Consider the following 17,870-nt stretch of genomic DNA (forward strand, 5'->3'; position numbering starts at 1 on the left):
AGACAAAGCACAGGTTATGTGTTTGTGTGTTGCAGTTTTCATCCAAGTGATGATTTACCACATCTCTATTCATGGCAAGTGACAAACTGTGAAATGCCTCATAAAAGACATGCAGGTCTGTCCTATTAATAATATTGTTGTTGTTGTTATCTATCCATCCATCTAGATATATTTCCTTCTTCTTCTTGATTCTATCTATCTATCTATCTATCCAATCACTCCATCCATATCTAACTATCTATTTATTATTATTATTATTAGCAATAGTAGTTGTATTGTGGTTGTCGCTGTTATTTTTATCTATCTATCCATCCATCCATCCAGTCACTATCTATCTATTTATTATTATTATTATTATTAGCAGTAGTAGTAGTAGTAGTATTGTGGTTGTCGCTGTTATTTTTTATCTATCTATCTATCTATCTATCTGTCCAGTCACTATCTATCTATTTATTATTATTAGTAGTAGTAGTAGGAGTAGTATTGTGGTTGTTGCAGTTATTTTTTTTTAATCTATCTATCTATCTATCTGTCTGTCTGTCCAGCCACTATCTATCTATTTATTATTATTATTATTAGTAGTAGTAGTAGTATTGTGGTTGTTGCAGTTATTGTTTTTTTTTTAAATCAATCAATCAATCAATCAATCAATCAATCAATCTATCTATCTATCTATCTATCTATCTGTCTATCTGTCTATCTGTCTGTCTATCTGTCTGTCTGTCTGTCCAGTCACTATCTATCTATTTATTATTATTATTATTAGTAGTAGTAGTATTGTGGTTGTTGCAGTTATTGTTTTTTTTTTTAAATCTATCTGTCTATCTATCTATCTATCCAGTCACTATCTATCTATTTATTATTAGTAGTAGTAGTAGTGTGGTTGTTGCAGTTATTGTTTTTTTTTTTTTTTAAATAAATCAATCTATCTATCTATCTATCTATCTATCTAATTGTCCATCATTCCATCCATCTATATATCTAACTATCTGTTATTATTATTATTATTATTATTATTATTGTGGTTGTTGCTGTTATTGTTTTTTTATCCATCTACCTATCTATTGTTTATTTATTTGTTTATTTATTTATTTATTTATTTGTTATGATTTGTGCAAATAAAAAATAAATGTCTTTTTGAAACTGCCTGTTTGCGATATAAAAAAAAAAACAAAGAGCTGAGAGGAGTGTTCTTAATTATACATATGCAACAGTCCGGATGTGGAGGAACGCTCCGAACGTAATCGCTATCTGTCAGACCTCACTAACATCCATCCTCTCTGCATGACCTCCTTTATCCCCCTCAACCTGTTTTTTTCCCCACTTATTCTCTCTCTCTCTCTCTCTCTCTCTCTCTCTCTCACTCTCTCTCTTTCTCCATCATTTCATCAGGAACTGCTGCCAGATGCGACTGTCAGGCTCTGGCCGACGTAACGTTTGATGTTGGTGAGACGGCGCCAGTTAAAGCTGTTTGTTCTTGTTTTGTTTTGATGGAAGCCTGAGTCAGACGCAGAAAACACGAAGCGAGTGTCCATCACGCCGGTCCTGGCGTGTCCTCGGGAGTGAAGCAAGGTGGCAAGAGTGAAATTCGCACTCCATCTGTGTGCAGTCATCCGACTCGGACCGGACGGAGCGGTGTGAACGTGCTCGTTAGATAGAGAGGCTGGTCATAATCATTTCGTTTGAAAATTAGATTAGAAACTTTGGATGAAGAAACTAGAAGGATCAAACCCAAAACAAAGAAACAAACAAAAGGATGACGATGAGTGGAAAGCAAAACAACTTCAAAGACATCTCTAATGCTGTTAAAGAAAAAGAAGAAGAAAAAAAAAAAACAGTTTCCACAAAAACCCACCTAGACCTTTTTCCTCTCCGACCCCCCCCCCCCCCCCCCCACACACACACACCATGACAGATTTTCTGTGAGGAAACAGGAGGGCATGAGGCACCTGGTGAGTGGAAGACAGGCGGAGAAGGTGTGTTGCACACAATGGTTTCGGCGAGGAGGTTATTATAAGGGTTGTTAGTGTCGTGTGCTCGAAGGAGGGGGTTAGTTAGGAGATAGTTGCCAGTCATTCCTGCAGGGGGGAAAAAAAACAGAAGTAAGTAAGGAAGGAAAATGGTGGGAAGAGGAGAAAAAGAGAAGGATTTATCATAGTTAGCAATAAAATGTGCCCACCCACCCACACACTCGCTTCATCAGACAGGATTAATAGCAATTCTGAAGTGGTTTCCTCTGAGCATCTAATTATACTGCAGAATTATATTTAGTCTACCTGGAATAACACAACAGACTCTACAAAGCACAACACACTGCAACTGTTTATTCTACACTGTACTGCTGATGACTTCCTCAAATATGATTGGTCAGAAGTAGCTGATTCATTTTCTAAACATTCTGGCTGTAAGGTAAACCACAGGTTTCTATTATTAATGCACTCGTTCTACCATGTTATCGTTTCTATAGTAACAACTCAATCAGTAGGAAAAAAAAAAAAATGTTCATGAACGTTGGTGAACGCTTTCTTTAAGTACTATGTTTATTTAACATTTACGGAAGGAGTCTCCAGAAGCTGGTGAGGGAACGACGAGTTTGTTTATAGCTTCTGTAACGTTAACGATCTTGTTTCTAGAACGTCCCACAACATTAAATAGAACTAGAAAGCGATACATCGGATGATTTGATGTTCTTTCAAACATCAAAAAATTGCAATGGTTGCGAAAATGATGTGGTGTAAGAGGAATAAAACGTCACATCGTCACCCCGTTGATTATTTTCCTGTGACAGCACACCTCAACGTGTTTTATTCTTTACTTATCTGGCCTAATATCCTCCGTGAACTAACTAGCTAGCTAGCTGGTTCAGACGTTTCTTCTTACACAGCTAGATTTTTGACCCAGTGCACCATCCATACGCGTTAATATTTATAAGTATTCATTATTATGTATAAGTTGCTGTCCAGGTTTTAATATTCTTAATAAGATCTTCTCAACATGACATTTTTTCTTACTTCTAAACAAAATTGCGGTGTAAAAACCGCATTCCGTCCATTTTGTGTACCACACATCTTACACAATGTTGCGGGAGTATCCCAGGGAACTCGGGGCACAAGGTGGGGGACACCCTGGACGGAGAGCCAACCCATCGCACACACACTCACACACACATTTACACACTACGGACAATTTAGAGATGCCAGTAAGCCTACAACGCATGTCTTTGGATTGGGGGAGGAAACCGCCAAAGGAAACTTGTGCCTCCATGGTGTAAATCTTCTCAGATATATTCAGTTTCAGGAAAATTCAGTTTCAGTTGTCAGCCATTATGGAAAACCTCTTGGTTTATTACTCTAAATGAAGATTTTATTTTACGAATATGTAAATAGAGTGTTTATATGTTTTATAAAGCAATGCTGTTTATATTCCTTTGTAGGATTTGTGAGCCCATGATCTAAAATCAGCAGACATCAGAAAAAAAAATGCTTTTCGATATGGTCTCTTTACCCTCTTTGGTGGATGGAGCTGGAAAAAAAAAAACAAACCCCGGCATTAACGAAATCAATGGGCTTTTCTGGCACAGCGGACGGAAAAGTCCGGAAAATGACTGCCGTCTGTATGAAATGTGGATGTGAGCTCCGAGTCAACAGCCGAACCATTCTACCAAGTCTGTAGGCTCTACCTTGAACTGGATGAGTATCAAAATCAATGTGCTTCAGTGAGATGATAGAGCGCTGAATGAAAGAACAGATGGATGAGTGCTGCCAGCTTGAATTGCAGTTGGGTCAGCATGTGCTTTGGGTCAACAGTTGAATCTTTGTACCGAGTCAGATGGATCCGGTTTAGAAAAAAAATATATATATATATATATAAAAATCTAAAAAGATCTCGGATGAGCAAAACCTATGGTTTCTTTTATGACATGGCTGTGAGATGAAAAGAATGTGGGATTAGAGAGACGGATATGAAGTCATGCCATCACATTTGGTGGTTGTAGAAAGAAATTTCAAGGAGTTCGTATGATATGATGGAGAGTTGGAGAGATAAAGTGGCCTTGGGCTTTTGGAGAGTAGTGTGACGGCTCGAGGTTGAAAATCCAACATTGGTGCTGTGAGCCAATTCTGCCTTTTTAAACAGTATTCTGATTACTTTAATTTCTGGCGTTGCAATTCACATCCTACATTCCAAAATGCATACTTCCATTGAGATGATCTTAAATGACACTTTTAGAAAGGAAAACGATTCGATCTAGAACCGTAATGAGAGTTCTTTAGGTTGTTCATATAGGGAGGTAAGCTAAAATGCTTAAAGATTCCTCTTTCCTAAGAACGGAGAGAGAGAGCGAGAGAGAGCGAGAGAGAGAGCGAGAGAGAGAGAGAGCATTCAATATTTAATCTTATTATTATGAGGTTCTAACTGAATTATGCTATAAATATGTATATAGAACTAAATACATGTGCGAAATTTCATACAACATTGTTGAGAAGGTATATGTACGGAATAAAACACTTGGGGTGTGTCATTATAGGAAAATAATCAATGACAGGATGGTGTGATGAGAGCAACATATAAAGCTGAGTTTCTTACACCACTTCAAAAACCAGCATTTCCTGAAGCGTTCATTCCTCTTTCACCACAACAATTCGCTAAACATTAGAGATTTTTATTTATTTATTAAAGAAGACACATTGCACTTTTATGTTTATAGTTATGTGGAGCATCCACTTTATTTATCACAGCTATAAACAGTCATTTTGTTATGTTCCCAGGCGGGAAAAAAAAAAAAAAAAAAAAAAAGCACATTGTTACTGAGAAACCAGCAGTGTTTGTCCTGAAGCCTTTCCCATGGTGGAAAACCTAAAGGAACAGGTTTAACTCTGAATGTGACAAAACACTGACACTGGAGACTCCTTACAGAAACCACTCCCATATCGATCAATGCGTTACATTGATTGTTACATTGATACATTGATTGTTAAATACTGTGTTAAATACGAACATGTTTCTGATATCTGTTTAAGTGCACCTATTATGGTTTCGAAACGTGCCTAATTTTGTTTTAAAGGTCTCAAATTTACAGATTTCATGCATCCGAGGTCAAAAAACACTTTAATGTGCTCATAATTCAAACTGCAGCATTAACTTGTTTCCCCCCATTGTCACAAACGACTCGTTAAGTGATCCGTTCTAAAGGATTCGTTCTAAACTCCTTTCAGAGACCATACTCTGCTCTGATTGGTCAGATGTCCCAGTCTGTTGTGATTGGTCTACCGCTGTCAGCGTGTTTCAAAAAGGAAACGCCCACAACCGTAACGAGTTTCAGCTCCATCTGTCAGCGAGCAGCCGATGAAGACCAGAGGCGGGGCTTTTTGTTACAAACCTACGTAGGTTAGTACAGGAAGTAAGTCTGGAATCACTAACGACTCGTTTCAGCTGTTCAGAATCGGTTCCTTCTTTTAGGAGTCAATAACTCAGTTTGTTGTGAGCTTTGATTTTAGAAACTTTACATTCACAAACAGCTACGAATATAACACACTACATGAAAGGTCATATTTGAAAACCATAATAGGTGCACTTTAAGCAGTGCGAATGAGCTGTTACTATAGAAACGATAACATGTTTGAATGTGTGTTAGAAACCTGTGATTTGGATTACAGCAGGAACTACTTACTGTCAGCGCTGCGGTTAAAGGAAATGAATCAACATGAATCTGACCAATCAAAAACGAGAATCCTCATTAAGCAGTTTTATAAATCTGAATAATGGGCGGGGTCAAAACTGTAAGATATTGTTCTTTACTCAGACCAAACCTTATAATTCTAATAACGTCTCAATTTAATGATGGTCTTTGAGCTACAATGTTTCGTTTTGTGGTTTTTTTTGGAAATTCTGGGAAAGTATTCTTTACTGCACAGTTCAAATTAGCATAACTGCATTTGGATGGAAACGGCACTGTTTCCCTTCACACCTGCCACTTTTATATATAGTTATATATATATATATATATATAAATGCTCTGGCACTGTGTGTTGCCTGACGAAGCATTTTAAGGCGTTTGCCTCAGATGCAACACTGTGAGGGTGGGGAGGATGCGGGAGAGGGGTGTCTAAAGTTTAACATCATCGTCTCATCTGCAGCACTCTTGCTCGGTCTAAATAATTGATCGGTCAGGTTTTTTTATTTATTTATTTTTTTTTATAAACAACTGGACCTTGTTTGAACCGGAGGACTGAAAGCAGCGATTTGAAACATCTGACAGATGTGATATATAAAAAAAAAATAAAAAAATAAAAAATAAAATAAACCAACGTCTTTTGTTCATGTGTTTGAGCCTTTTATGCCTTCTGGCATGTTTTCACATTGTTATGTCTGGAGGTAAAATAAAAAAATATCAAACATTTTTGCTTTCTGCTTGAAAATCTAAACAAGGAGCACTGTTTCCATTAGTCTATTTCCATAAGAGTAGACGCTACATGAAACACTTACTTAAGAGGATGTGGGAACACAGGTGGGTTTTCTTTCTCAAAAGAAAGAAAAACCACCCCCTGAATTTCAGAATGAACTTTAAAACTTTATATTTCAGGTTAACGGATAAGAAAAATCACATGCAGTTACCATTTTAATACAAGCGTTCACGCTAGCAAGTGACAAAGCGACGGGTAATTCTGTGTAAGTGCGTGACGTACAGTTCTGATTCGACAGCAACACCCGACATCCGAATTGAGATTTGAATAATTCTACGCAAATTAATAATTATGATTCATTAATTTGATTCAAATCTGATTCAAATGATTGGCTCCAAAGAATTCTCTGGACCAATCCCATCGCTCGGGTTGCCTGTTATTCCATAAAACCCATACTCCCAATAAAACTCCTTCTAGTTTTAATTCGAAGACATTTGGTGCTCAAAAATGAAAGAAAAGCCTCAATATTCATTCATCTTCGGTTAATCCTGGTTAATTCATTCATCTTCGGTTAATCCTGGCTAGGGTTGCGGTGGATCTGCAGTCCATCTGTTTCCACCCCAAAGCGTACCGTTTTCATTATTCATTTTCAACGGCAACCGTCCAAAGTCTGTTATTCCACTTACACTACAGCAATTTGTCAATTATTATTTACTAATCGTTCATTAAATAACAACACGTCATGCTTTTTAGCGGTTCAAAGCTGATGAAATAAACAATAAAACCCCGCTGCTTGTCATTTTACCAAGAAAGCGGAAAGCGTAAACTCCTACAAAGCACCGTGACTGTTACAAAGCACTGATACCTGAGAGTCTTTCCATAAATGTTACATAACTCAGTCCGTACAGGGTTTTTTTTTTTTTGCGATTGTTGCGGCCAAACAAGCTCGATTTTGCTGCGGCTTGTTTTATTTTTTTCTCTTCAAATTATGCGATGCAATTTGCTGAGGTTTTTTTTTTTTTCCAGAAAACTACTTGAATTGGCAAAATTGCAATTGCACAGAATTGAAGTAAAAATGGAAGTTTGTTGGTAAATGAGATCTTTTAGCCGCACTTATGTTTGATGCACGTGAATGGAAGAGGGCTTTGTGATGCGGAATGCGTGATGTGATGATGTCACATAACGCCTCTTGGAACCAATCTGCGGTAATTTAGAGAAATTGCAAGCTCCTGTGAATGTTGTGGAGTTTGCTTGATTTTGCATTCATTTCTACGATCGCAAAAAAAAAAAAAAAGAAAAAAAAAAAAAAAGAAATTGTGGAGGGACTGATAAATGTTTCCTAACAAAAAAAGTTTTTGAACAGCATCCTTTTAAAATTTGCTTATTGTTAGGCTTAGATTATGTTGATGGTCTGCCATACAAGTCTCTGCATGTGAGCCGTTACCATAGAAACAATAACATATTAGAACGCGTGCATTATTATTAACCTTTCGTTCATGCTACTACTGTCCTAGCCGTGCTGTTATATAATTAACACACCTTCCGACCAATCAGGGTCGAGAACTCAACTGCGCTGTGGTACAACTAAAATGAATAGACCTTCCGACCAATCACAATCGGAAATTCAATCATGTTTTAGTATAAATTTTACAGTATAATAGTATACACTTTAGCTACTACGACCTAATATCAGAATTTAAAACCAAGACAGACAGGCCACGCCCACGAGAGACAACAAACAATCCTGAGCGCCTTTCGACTTGCTAGTGTGAACGTAGTGCGAGGTTTCAAACCTAAACTTTTATTAAACAAACAAAAACAAGTTCCTGTTACGCTTGTCTTTTAGAGCAGCAGAGCGCTCACCTTGGTTCAGTGTCGAGGTGCTGTTGATGTCTCCGGAGATGAAGGAAGACTCGGACTGCTTCCTCACCGTGTCGTTCCACATCCGCCTGATACGACTCTGGGACACACATGCACACACAGACACACGCTGTTAGCTACTAGCGCATGTTAAAAACCAGCACTAATTAGCGAGTGGCAGAAGGTAACAACAATCATTACGCTCTTCGGATTACAACCTCGTGCCCTCCGGGAGCAAACGCGAGAACGGCAGACGAAGAATTACCGGAAAAAAAATTGACTAAAAAAAAAAAGTAAATAAATAAATAATTAAAATGACAGAAAGTCATGTTCGTACTTACGGCTGAAGCGTCGGCGGTAAGACGTAATTGCTAGGAGCACTATTTCATGGAAAAGCAATAACAATATACGTTTATGGCGTCGCTACAGGACTAGAGCTACGAGACGTATAAAAATATAAACCATGCTGGGGTCTATTTAGCAAAATCCAGGGTAGGTAAAAAATTCTATTACACCGAGCTTGTACAACGACATGGCTGCTAATTGACGCGGGTAAGAACACTACAGGTGTGAAGAAGAGTCACGCTGATGACACTGATGTTCGAACAGCGACAAAGGGTCTGATTCGCTAAGAACTCCATTAAGGCTAGCTAATCTGCCTGCTAGGGAAAATAAATCCAATTGATTTTCCCGTTTGTTGGCAAAACCTACTAACCACAATTAGTCACCAAGAATCTCATTTAAGAGAATGATTAGGTCTGCGTCGGATGAGAAATTAACTCACGAGGCGGATTAAATGAAGAGGCGCGTCCTTGATAATTCAGCGGGAAGAGTTTAACGTGGCGTTTTCCCTTCAAGACTAATTATCCAGTGGTGTTAATAAACCAGCGGATCGTGTAAAAAGACCGCCGTGACTCAAAATGTCTGAGAAAAGTTCGGAAGTAGATACAGTGTTTGTCTGGGAGGTTTGTTTGTTTGTTTGTTTGTTTGTTTGTTTGTCATTCCCTGAGGTATGTAAGAAAATCCATTATCTGTGCTTTTCTTCCACTACGGTTTGTATCTTGGCAAGTCTTAAAATCTCAGAAAGCGTTTATTAAATCAGGCGCAAAAAAAAACTCTCTTGCAGACCCAAAGGCGCAAAATCACTTATCACAATGAGAACGGCTGGCCTTTTTTTTTTTTTCATGCATACAAAAATAAATAAATACATAAATAAATAAATAAATAAATGAATGAAACATCCGTATTTGCCAGAACAACTACATTAAAAGCTGATGGCAGCCGGGCCGCTGATGGAGAAGTGAAAAGATGGAATGTTAAGTGCTTTACCTGAGTAGCGGAGGAGTATCGGGCCGTGGAGCGAGATGTGGACGTCTTGCCCACGCTGTGAGAGCTGTCCGGGGGCAAAGCGCCGCAGCACTGAGACTGACGGAAACACTTTCCGTATTCTTTACGCACCTGCGGGAAATGTCACGTCACAAAGTAATGCTGTTAGAAGAGTTCGAAAAGTCCACGTCATGTGATTAGTACGGAATAAAACGCTTCAGGGGTGTGCTGTAAGAGGAAAATAATCAATGAGGTACAATGTGAAGCAGAGTCACGGTTACCATCCTGAAGTAACAGCATGGCCCCGAGTGTTTTATTCCTCTTATACCACAGCAGTACTTTTTATACATTTGTAGTTAATAAGTTCGCTGCAATAGTCGGTGTTCCCGGTGTTCGGACGCACACCGATTACATCACTTGCCCACCGCAGCACCGCCCCCACTGTCGTTTTGCCTTTTTATAGTAATAAAAATCATTTCGGGGGCAGTGGAGGCTTGACGGTTAATACTCTGGGTTACTGATCAGATGGTCAGGGGTTCAAGCCCCATCACTGCCAGGCTCTGGGTTACTGATCGGGAAAGACGGGGGTTCAAGCCCCATCACTGCCAGGCTCTGGGTTACTGATCGGGAAAGACGGGGGTCCAAGCCCATCACTGCCAGGCTCTGGGTTACTGATCGGGAAAGACGGGGGTCCAAGCCCCATCACTGCCAGGCTCTGGGTTACTGATTGGGAAAGACATGGGTCCAAGCCCCATCACTGCCAGGCTCTGTGTTACTGATTGGGAAAGACGGGGGTCCAAGCCCCATCACTGCCAGGCTCTGTGTTACTGATTGGGAAAGACATGGGTCCAAGCCCCATCACTGCCAGGCTCTGGGTGACTGATCAGAAGGTCGTGGATTCAAACCCCAGCACTGCCAAGCTGCCACTGTTGGGTCCTTGAGCAAGGTCCTTAACCCTCTCTGCTCCAGGGGCGCTGTATCATGGCTGACCCTGCGCTCTGACCCCAGCCTACTAACATGCTGGGGTATATGAAGAAAAGAATTTCACTGTGCTCTAATGTATACGTGATCAATAAAGATTCATTATTTTAGTCAGTTAGAGAACAGACACTACATATAAAAACTGAACGTGCCGAATGACTCAGAGTCACAGCGCAGATCAGATTTCATTCATCACGTAACGACACTGAGGCGAGCTGACTGACAAGACGATGGCGTAAGATTCGCTTTCAGAAGTTCTGCGTTTAATCCAAGCGAGTTTGTCATTGTACTGTATTTTCCATTAAGAATAATAACGAACCCACCATTCAGGCAATCGCTGCCCCCGAATTGAAGCTAACTCGAAAGTGTAAGTAAAAAGCGTACGGCCAATCGTAAGCGATTTTCAAGTGGGGGGTGAGGGGGAGGCACTCTCCGGAGTGTTTTATTCCTCTTATACAACAGCAGTACTTTTTATCCCCTTGTAGTTGCATTTAATATCGCCATAGCTAGGTATGAAGGCACTCTCCTGTGATTTGAATTACAGACAGAACTTCTGTCAGGGCTGCTCTTACAGACAATTAATCATCCAAACGCTGACAGAGCGCTGAATATTGGTAGTGTTTTGTATATACTGTGACTTTTTTTATTGAATTTTTTTTTTTTTTTTTTTTTTTTTTTAGAACTCACACAACCAGTGCCTGCCAAACCCTTTTGTCCATCAAAGACATTTGCTCACTGAGTGGCTTCTTTTAGGCAGACGCACAATCTCGGCATCAAAAAGACTCATTTCACCCTCGAGAGGCCACAGCTAATGGAGCAGACAGGCAAGTGCTTGTTTTGACACCGCTGATGAATTGAAACATTAAACACAGGATAACTCGGAATAAAGTTTCCCTGCAGCCACATCTCCACCAGTGTACACATCACCGCTGGCGAGACGGAAGCTGTAGTAACGTCAAGATTCATTTAATTACGCACCGCCTATTAAGCGTACGTCAAGGTTTCGGCCCGATAAATACACAGGCGGACCTGGAACTGTTTTTTAAAAGTAAAAAGTGCACCCACGCCGTGGAAGTTTTTGAATCATGATACGTGAGCGAGTTTCTAATAGTCCCCAGAGGCGCATGAGGCTAATGTTATTTCCCCAATCGCGACAGCTAATCACGAGGCATAAGCTCATGTGATTGCTGCTTAATTAAATTACACAAACAAACAATGAAATCAGAAAGCAGCGGCGTGGACCGGAGAGATCGTTCCGAGACATTTTCAGGTCTGCTTTCGGTAAAACAGGAGCAGACGGAGAGGCCCAGTTTCCTTTAAACAGAGCCCAGGGAGCCATGAATGCGTCTTTTACCTTCTTCTGGAGGAGACAGTGGAAGATGAAGATGAACATCCCTTGCAGTGTGTTGAAGACGGTGAAGAGGTAGGCCATGACGACGGACGACTCGTTGAGGAAGAACAACCCGAACGACCAGGTGAGGCCGAGCAGACAGAGCAACGCGAACGCTCCCAGCACCCATGACCTGCAGGCGCGGGAAACAAAATGACATCGCTGTATCGTTACGCCCCTTTCTTCCTTACAAAGAAAAAAGGCAGGCTTTATTTTTGCCACTGATGACATAACGCATGACTCAACACTCCTAGTGTTGTATCGCGATATCGATAGCCTTTTAGATTCGCACGCTCACATCACAACCGATTTCCATTTCCCAAATAAATCAAAGCCACTCGCCTCGCTCCGTCCGGTGCGCTTTTCTTCACATTTTATGACTACAATACAGCAGCTAAACGGCACGTGAGCATCCATAAATAAATAATCCAGACGCAAACCTGCAAGACTCGGCGATTTGTCATAAGAAATGATCATTGAACAGAAAGTAATGACTTCTTACGTTTATTAGAATTTAATAAGGTAGAAAAACATGAATAAAACAAATCCGCCGGACTTGATCGAATGTCCGGACGGAAACGGATCGCTCAGAAACGCTGACGTTTCATAAAAACGTCATTAAAATGATACTGCAATAATTCCGAACGCAAAAACGCCACCATTTACTACAAAGCATGAAAATTTCATTTCGTAAAACCTGTGCTTGCACGACAAGGCGCCACAATATGAATAAAAAATCATCCTAAGCTTGAAAATGGATGCCAGAGCAGAGGTTTATCACCTGTACGCGTTTTTAAACATGTTTTATTAGCACGCAAATAAATAATATAAATAATAAGGACTCAAATCTGCTCGGAAGTCACCTATATGAGTGAACTTCGCACAAAACAAATCATTATCTTTAATAATTTAGAAAGAAAAATGGAATGTATCTGCTTGGAAATAGTACATTTATAGTTTATTGTTCATCTTAAAGCACACTCTTGAATTATTGAGTAACTACAAGCGCTGGACGTTTAAGGGGTTAAAATTGAATCGGGTATTAGATGAAAATCAATGTGAACACTATATGATGTGACAACACGTACAAAAAAATTCACCAAGACGTAATCATTTATGTCAGGAATGAAGTGTATCAGCAGGAATTCCCACTGGGGAAGTGAGACTGGAATTGTGCACAGGCATGATGATCGTAAAGATAAAGACACGATTTAACAGTCTGATACATTTCTTAAAAACTGAGCAGTAGATATGATGAAAACAATCACATTTTTGTCCATATTTATCCAACATTTATTAACGCGGTCCAACGGATCCCAAAAACGTCCATTAAATGTGCCGTGAAAGCAGCCCTTTACTAGATTCATTAGAATTTAGTAGCTTTACAATTTAAAAAAAAGTGCTCGCTGCACACAGTATAAGTGTACTAAAATACAAATGCAATATTCAGCTGAGAAAGAAAGAAAGAAAGACTCACAAATAGTGAAAGAAAGAAATATTCCCTAGTAATTTAGGAGAGAAAAAAACTAAGGCAAAGAAAGACAGACAGAAAGAAAGACAGACAGAAAAGAAAGAAAGAAAGAAAGAAAGACAGAAAAAGAAAGAAAAAGAAAGAAAAAAACACTCAAATACTGAAAGAAATATTCCCTAATAATTTAGGAGAGAAAAAAACTAAGGCAAAGAAAGAAAGAAAGAAAGAAAAAGAAAGAAAGAAAGAAAGAAAGACAGAAAAAAGAAATGAAGAAATACTCAAATACTGAAAGAAAGAAAGAAAGAAAGAAAGAAATATTCCCTAATAATTCATATGAGAAAAAAACTAAGGCAAATAAAAAAGAAAAAAAGAAAGAAAAAAGAAAGAAAGAAAAAAGAAAGAAAGAAATACTCAAATACTGAAAGAAAGAAAGAAAGAAATATTCCCTAATAAATTAGGAGAGAAAAAAAACTAAGGCAACGAAAGAAAGAAAGACAGAAAAAAGAAACAAAGAAATACTCAAATACTGAAAGAAAGAAATATTCCCTAATAATTTATGAGAAAAAAAACTAAGGCAAATAAAAAAGAAAGAAAGAAAGAAAAAAAGAAAAAAGAAAGAAAGAAAGAAAGAAAGAAAAAAAGAAAGAAATATTCAAATACTGAAAGAAAGAAATATTCCCTAATAATTTATAAGAGAAAAAAAACTAAGGCAAATAAAAAAGAAAGAAAGAAAGAAAAAAAGAAAAAAGAAAGAAAGAAAGAAAGAAAGAAAAAAAAGAAAGAAATATTCAAATACTGAAAGAAAGAAATATTCCTTAATAATTTAGGAGAGAAAAAACTAAGGCAAAGAAAAAGAAAAAGAAAGAAACGAAAGAAAGAAATAAAGAAAGAAAAGAAAGAAATACTCAAATACTGAAAGAAAGAAATATTCCCTAATAATGTAGAAGAGAAAAAAACTAAGGCAAAGAAAGAAAGCAAACCTTTTACATGATTGATTAGAAGCGAGTAGCTTTATAATTAAAAAAAGACCTCACCGCGCGCACGGTAATGTTCTACAAAACGAATGGAATATTCACCTGGACTTAAAAAATGGCTGGAAATTTACCAGCATGAATTCTCGCTGGAAAAACCAACCTCAGCTGCTTCCCTCCACGTTCAGCGAATTTCACACGCGTCACGTTAAGAACGATCGCCAGATCAGTAATAATTTCCCAAAAGCAGCACGTCACGATTTACTACAATTTCCTAGGATTTATTAGCATTAGAACTAAAACTCGCGAGCAAACACGTTAAGCTCTGACGTTACCGATGGAAAATTCACCTGGATGTCAGGCGAGAAATTTATCAGCGAGGAATTCCCAGCGGAAAAATGCACATTAGTCCTCCAAGCTGCTTCTTTCCACATTTTATTAGTGAAAAACAACTGTTAAAACGGCTTGTAAAAGGTTCATAAATTACGCATGAGCAATCGGAAAAAGAAAAAAAAAAAGAAAAAATTAACATAAATCGTTTAATTTAATAGGAAATAAGAATAAGGAACGATGTCGTAAAAATCACTAGCAGCCATGTAATATTTTTTTAAATACAAAATATGCTACGTTTAATCTCATTTAACAGCTGTTAAAAGAACAAGGTATGAAAATATGAATAAATAAATTTGAAAAAAAATTCCCTTGGCTTTGAGTATAAATGTCAGAATGGAAATTTATCAGCATGAATTCCCACCACACAAACCAAAAAAAAAAAAAACCCTGGCGCTGCTCCTGTATGCATGTTTGTGTTTTTCCCCCCATATTTTAATAGTGCAGAACAACAGCTAAATGGCAAGTGAAGGCCCATAAATAACTCCGACACAAATCCGCTCGGGCTCAGAAATTTGATAAGAATGCCCACAGAGCCGCGCTGCTCGATGACAGTATTTCACTCGGCTCTCGCGGGGTCTTGAGAGAGAATACATGCTGCGCAGTCGACCGTGCCCCCCCCGCGCCCGCCCGCCCGCCCGCCCCGACCAGTCCTCCACCCCGAGACATTCCGGGAACTCTTCGTATGGATCGAATGACACGTTCGCTAGACAGGATGGCCGGTGGCCTGCTACAGCAACGTGACATGAGGGGGAATTTTTCTTATTCCCATCTCCTCTTACACACGTCGTGCAGTTATGACCTCTTGTCCCGTGTAAAAAAAAAAAATAATAATAAAAAAACGTCTCAATTTTAACGCGCACCACCAGGCTGTGACAGTCGGAAAATACGTCCGGACTTCTCAAGGACGGTGTTTACAAGAGGCCAAGCTCGCTGCCACGACACGCTCGGCGAACATCTTAACTGAGCCGCGCGAAAGGTTAATGGTTTTCCTAATTACATCCATAAACTCAAATGAGCCCCTTCGGAACGTTTAACGCAAGGCTACGCTGGGATGCGACCTTCACCCCGTCCTCGAACTGTCACCCGGAACTTTTTCCGGAGTAGGTTTCGACGCAAATTGCACGGCGATTTGTGTGAAAACGAAGCCGTGTTAATCGTTATCGCTCGGTAATTCCGATTACGGACGGTTTGAGATGGTTCGAGTCTGAGCATGCAGGCGAAACCGATTAAGACGGCGACAAGCGGACAAAACGGAATTTTTAAAAAAAACGGGAAAGAAATCACAGGCTGGCGCGTCTTTGGGAAATAAATGGAGCGGCGTGAATGTAAAAACAACAATCTTACCTGATGCTCTCCAGGCGGCTGGAGTCGGGCTTCACCGAGGTGGAGTGCTTCACCATCTTGTACATGGTCACGACCAGGAAGGCCAGATTGAGCTGTCAAAACATTGAGAACGTGGTAAGTGGACCACACAGCAGCGTTCCTTCATTTCCTGGAATCCACAATGGCGTTTAATCATTCCGATGACATGTTTATCAAGAGTAACAGACCCATTTTTATATTTGATGCGTTTGCACAAGTGAGTGTTTTCTCAGGCGAGAGTCTGAGGTCAGAGCACCACCGGGTCCCACCTGGGATTTGAACTCACAACCCTGTGATTTGGGTTCTATTAGTTCAGCTATTGGAGCGCGGTGCGCTAAAAAAGGTTTATGTTGGCTGTAACGTGTGACGTCCTGAGACCAAAAAGCTCCCGATAACTCATTTCGGGGTTGCTCGTTGCGGTGTCACGGTGCGACGATGGATCACATCTGCTGGAAAGCCCCAAGAATTTAATCACGCTTCGTAAAAATGGAAGACAAGAACTTCCCTTTCCACAAGCAGCGATCGAATGTCCTAACAGGATCCCGTGTGTTTGAAATGTTCATAAACTCTTAATATGATTAATGGAACAGAGGTCCAAGTCTTAAATCCAGGCCTGATGCGCAGTATTGTTTTATTGTACTGTACGTAATGGGATCCATGGATACACCTTAAACCCCTCGAACACCCTCCCACCCCCCCGACCTTTTCCCAGTTTTCCTGGCCGACGGCTAGAAAAGATCGCTGGTAGTTCCCAGGAATTACTGTCTGCAGTGCTACCAGTTAGTCTTAATTTGAACTACATGAACTGTTCAAGATGGAGTGTTTCACAGACGCCTTACCAGGCTGCTGTAAGTCATAACCGTGAGCCGTCAAGGAAATCGGTGCGCTGCCAAGAACTTGTGTTTTTCTTTTTCACCGCCTAGAATATGGGAATGTCGGTTGAGTCCAAGTTAAAGCGTAATGGAGGCAGCGAGACGCACTAAATCTGCAGCACCAATTAAGACGCAAGCTTCTCCCCCCAAAACGGATGAGGTGTATAGAGAGAGATTTTTCGAGACTAACGAAATGTACAAGTAAAGAACAACCAAACAACAACAAACAAAACAAAGCAAAAAAAAGGCATGTAGAAGATTAAGAAACAAATGTCAACAGGGAGTGTGGAAGGAATCAAAAAGGGACCTTGAGCAAACTACACTCAAAATCAATCTCCTGACCTAAATGTCAAGAAGAAAGAAAGAAGGAAGGAAAAAAAATATATAGAGAAATATTTACTGATGCTGTAGAATCAAATATGAAAGAAAGAAAGAACGAACACTCACGAATAATGAAAGAAAGAAAAAACAATAATGTAGAAGAGAAAAAAACTAAGGCGAAGAAAGAAAGAAAGAAAGAAAGAAAGAAAGAAAAGAAATAGGAAAGAAAGAAAGAAAGAAGGATACATTAATAACTAATACTAAAATATTCATTAATAACTAACTAAAAAACTAAGGCAAAGAAAGAAAGAAAGAGGAAAGAAGGAAAGAAAGAAAAAAGAAAGAAAGAAAGAAGAAAGAAAGAAAGAAGAAAGAAAAAGGAAAGAAAGAAGGAAAGAAAGAATACTCAAATAATGAAAGTAAAAAATCCCTAATAATGTAGAAGAGAAAAAAACTAAGGCAAAGAAAGAAAGAAAAAGGAAAGAAGGAAAGAAAGAAAGAAGAAAGAAAAAGGAAAGAAAG

At 39.2% G+C, this 17,870-nt stretch overlaps 1 protein-coding gene across 6 annotated transcripts in view; it reads right to left on the reverse strand.

Annotated features, from left to right (window-relative positions):
• LOC128610374 (adhesion G protein-coupled receptor L2-like) overlaps nucleotides 1-17,870 on the reverse strand; it is a 142,396-nt gene that overhangs the window by 9,040 nt on the left and 115,486 nt on the right. For 5 of the 6 annotated variants that reach the window (XM_053629644.1, XM_053629643.1, XM_053629645.1 and 2 more), the window contains 4 exons: nucleotides 16,138-16,229; nucleotides 11,923-12,091; nucleotides 9,591-9,719; nucleotides 8,265-8,361 (listed from right to left, as the gene is read on the reverse strand). In XM_053629644.1, the coding sequence (XP_053485619.1) occupies nucleotides 8,265-8,361; nucleotides 9,591-9,719; nucleotides 11,923-12,091; nucleotides 16,138-16,229 (487 nt within the window). Of the gene's footprint in view, nucleotides 1-1,949; nucleotides 2,079-8,264; nucleotides 8,362-9,590; nucleotides 9,720-11,922; nucleotides 12,092-16,137; nucleotides 16,230-17,870 lie in introns of all 6 variants that reach the window. The other variant, XM_053629642.1, reaches the window with a different exon arrangement.

This window comes from Ictalurus furcatus, chromosome 7 (genome assembly GCF_023375685.1).
Source record: "Ictalurus furcatus strain D&B chromosome 7, Billie_1.0, whole genome shotgun sequence".
Taxonomy (NCBI): domain Eukaryota; kingdom Metazoa; phylum Chordata; class Actinopteri; order Siluriformes; family Ictaluridae; genus Ictalurus; species Ictalurus furcatus.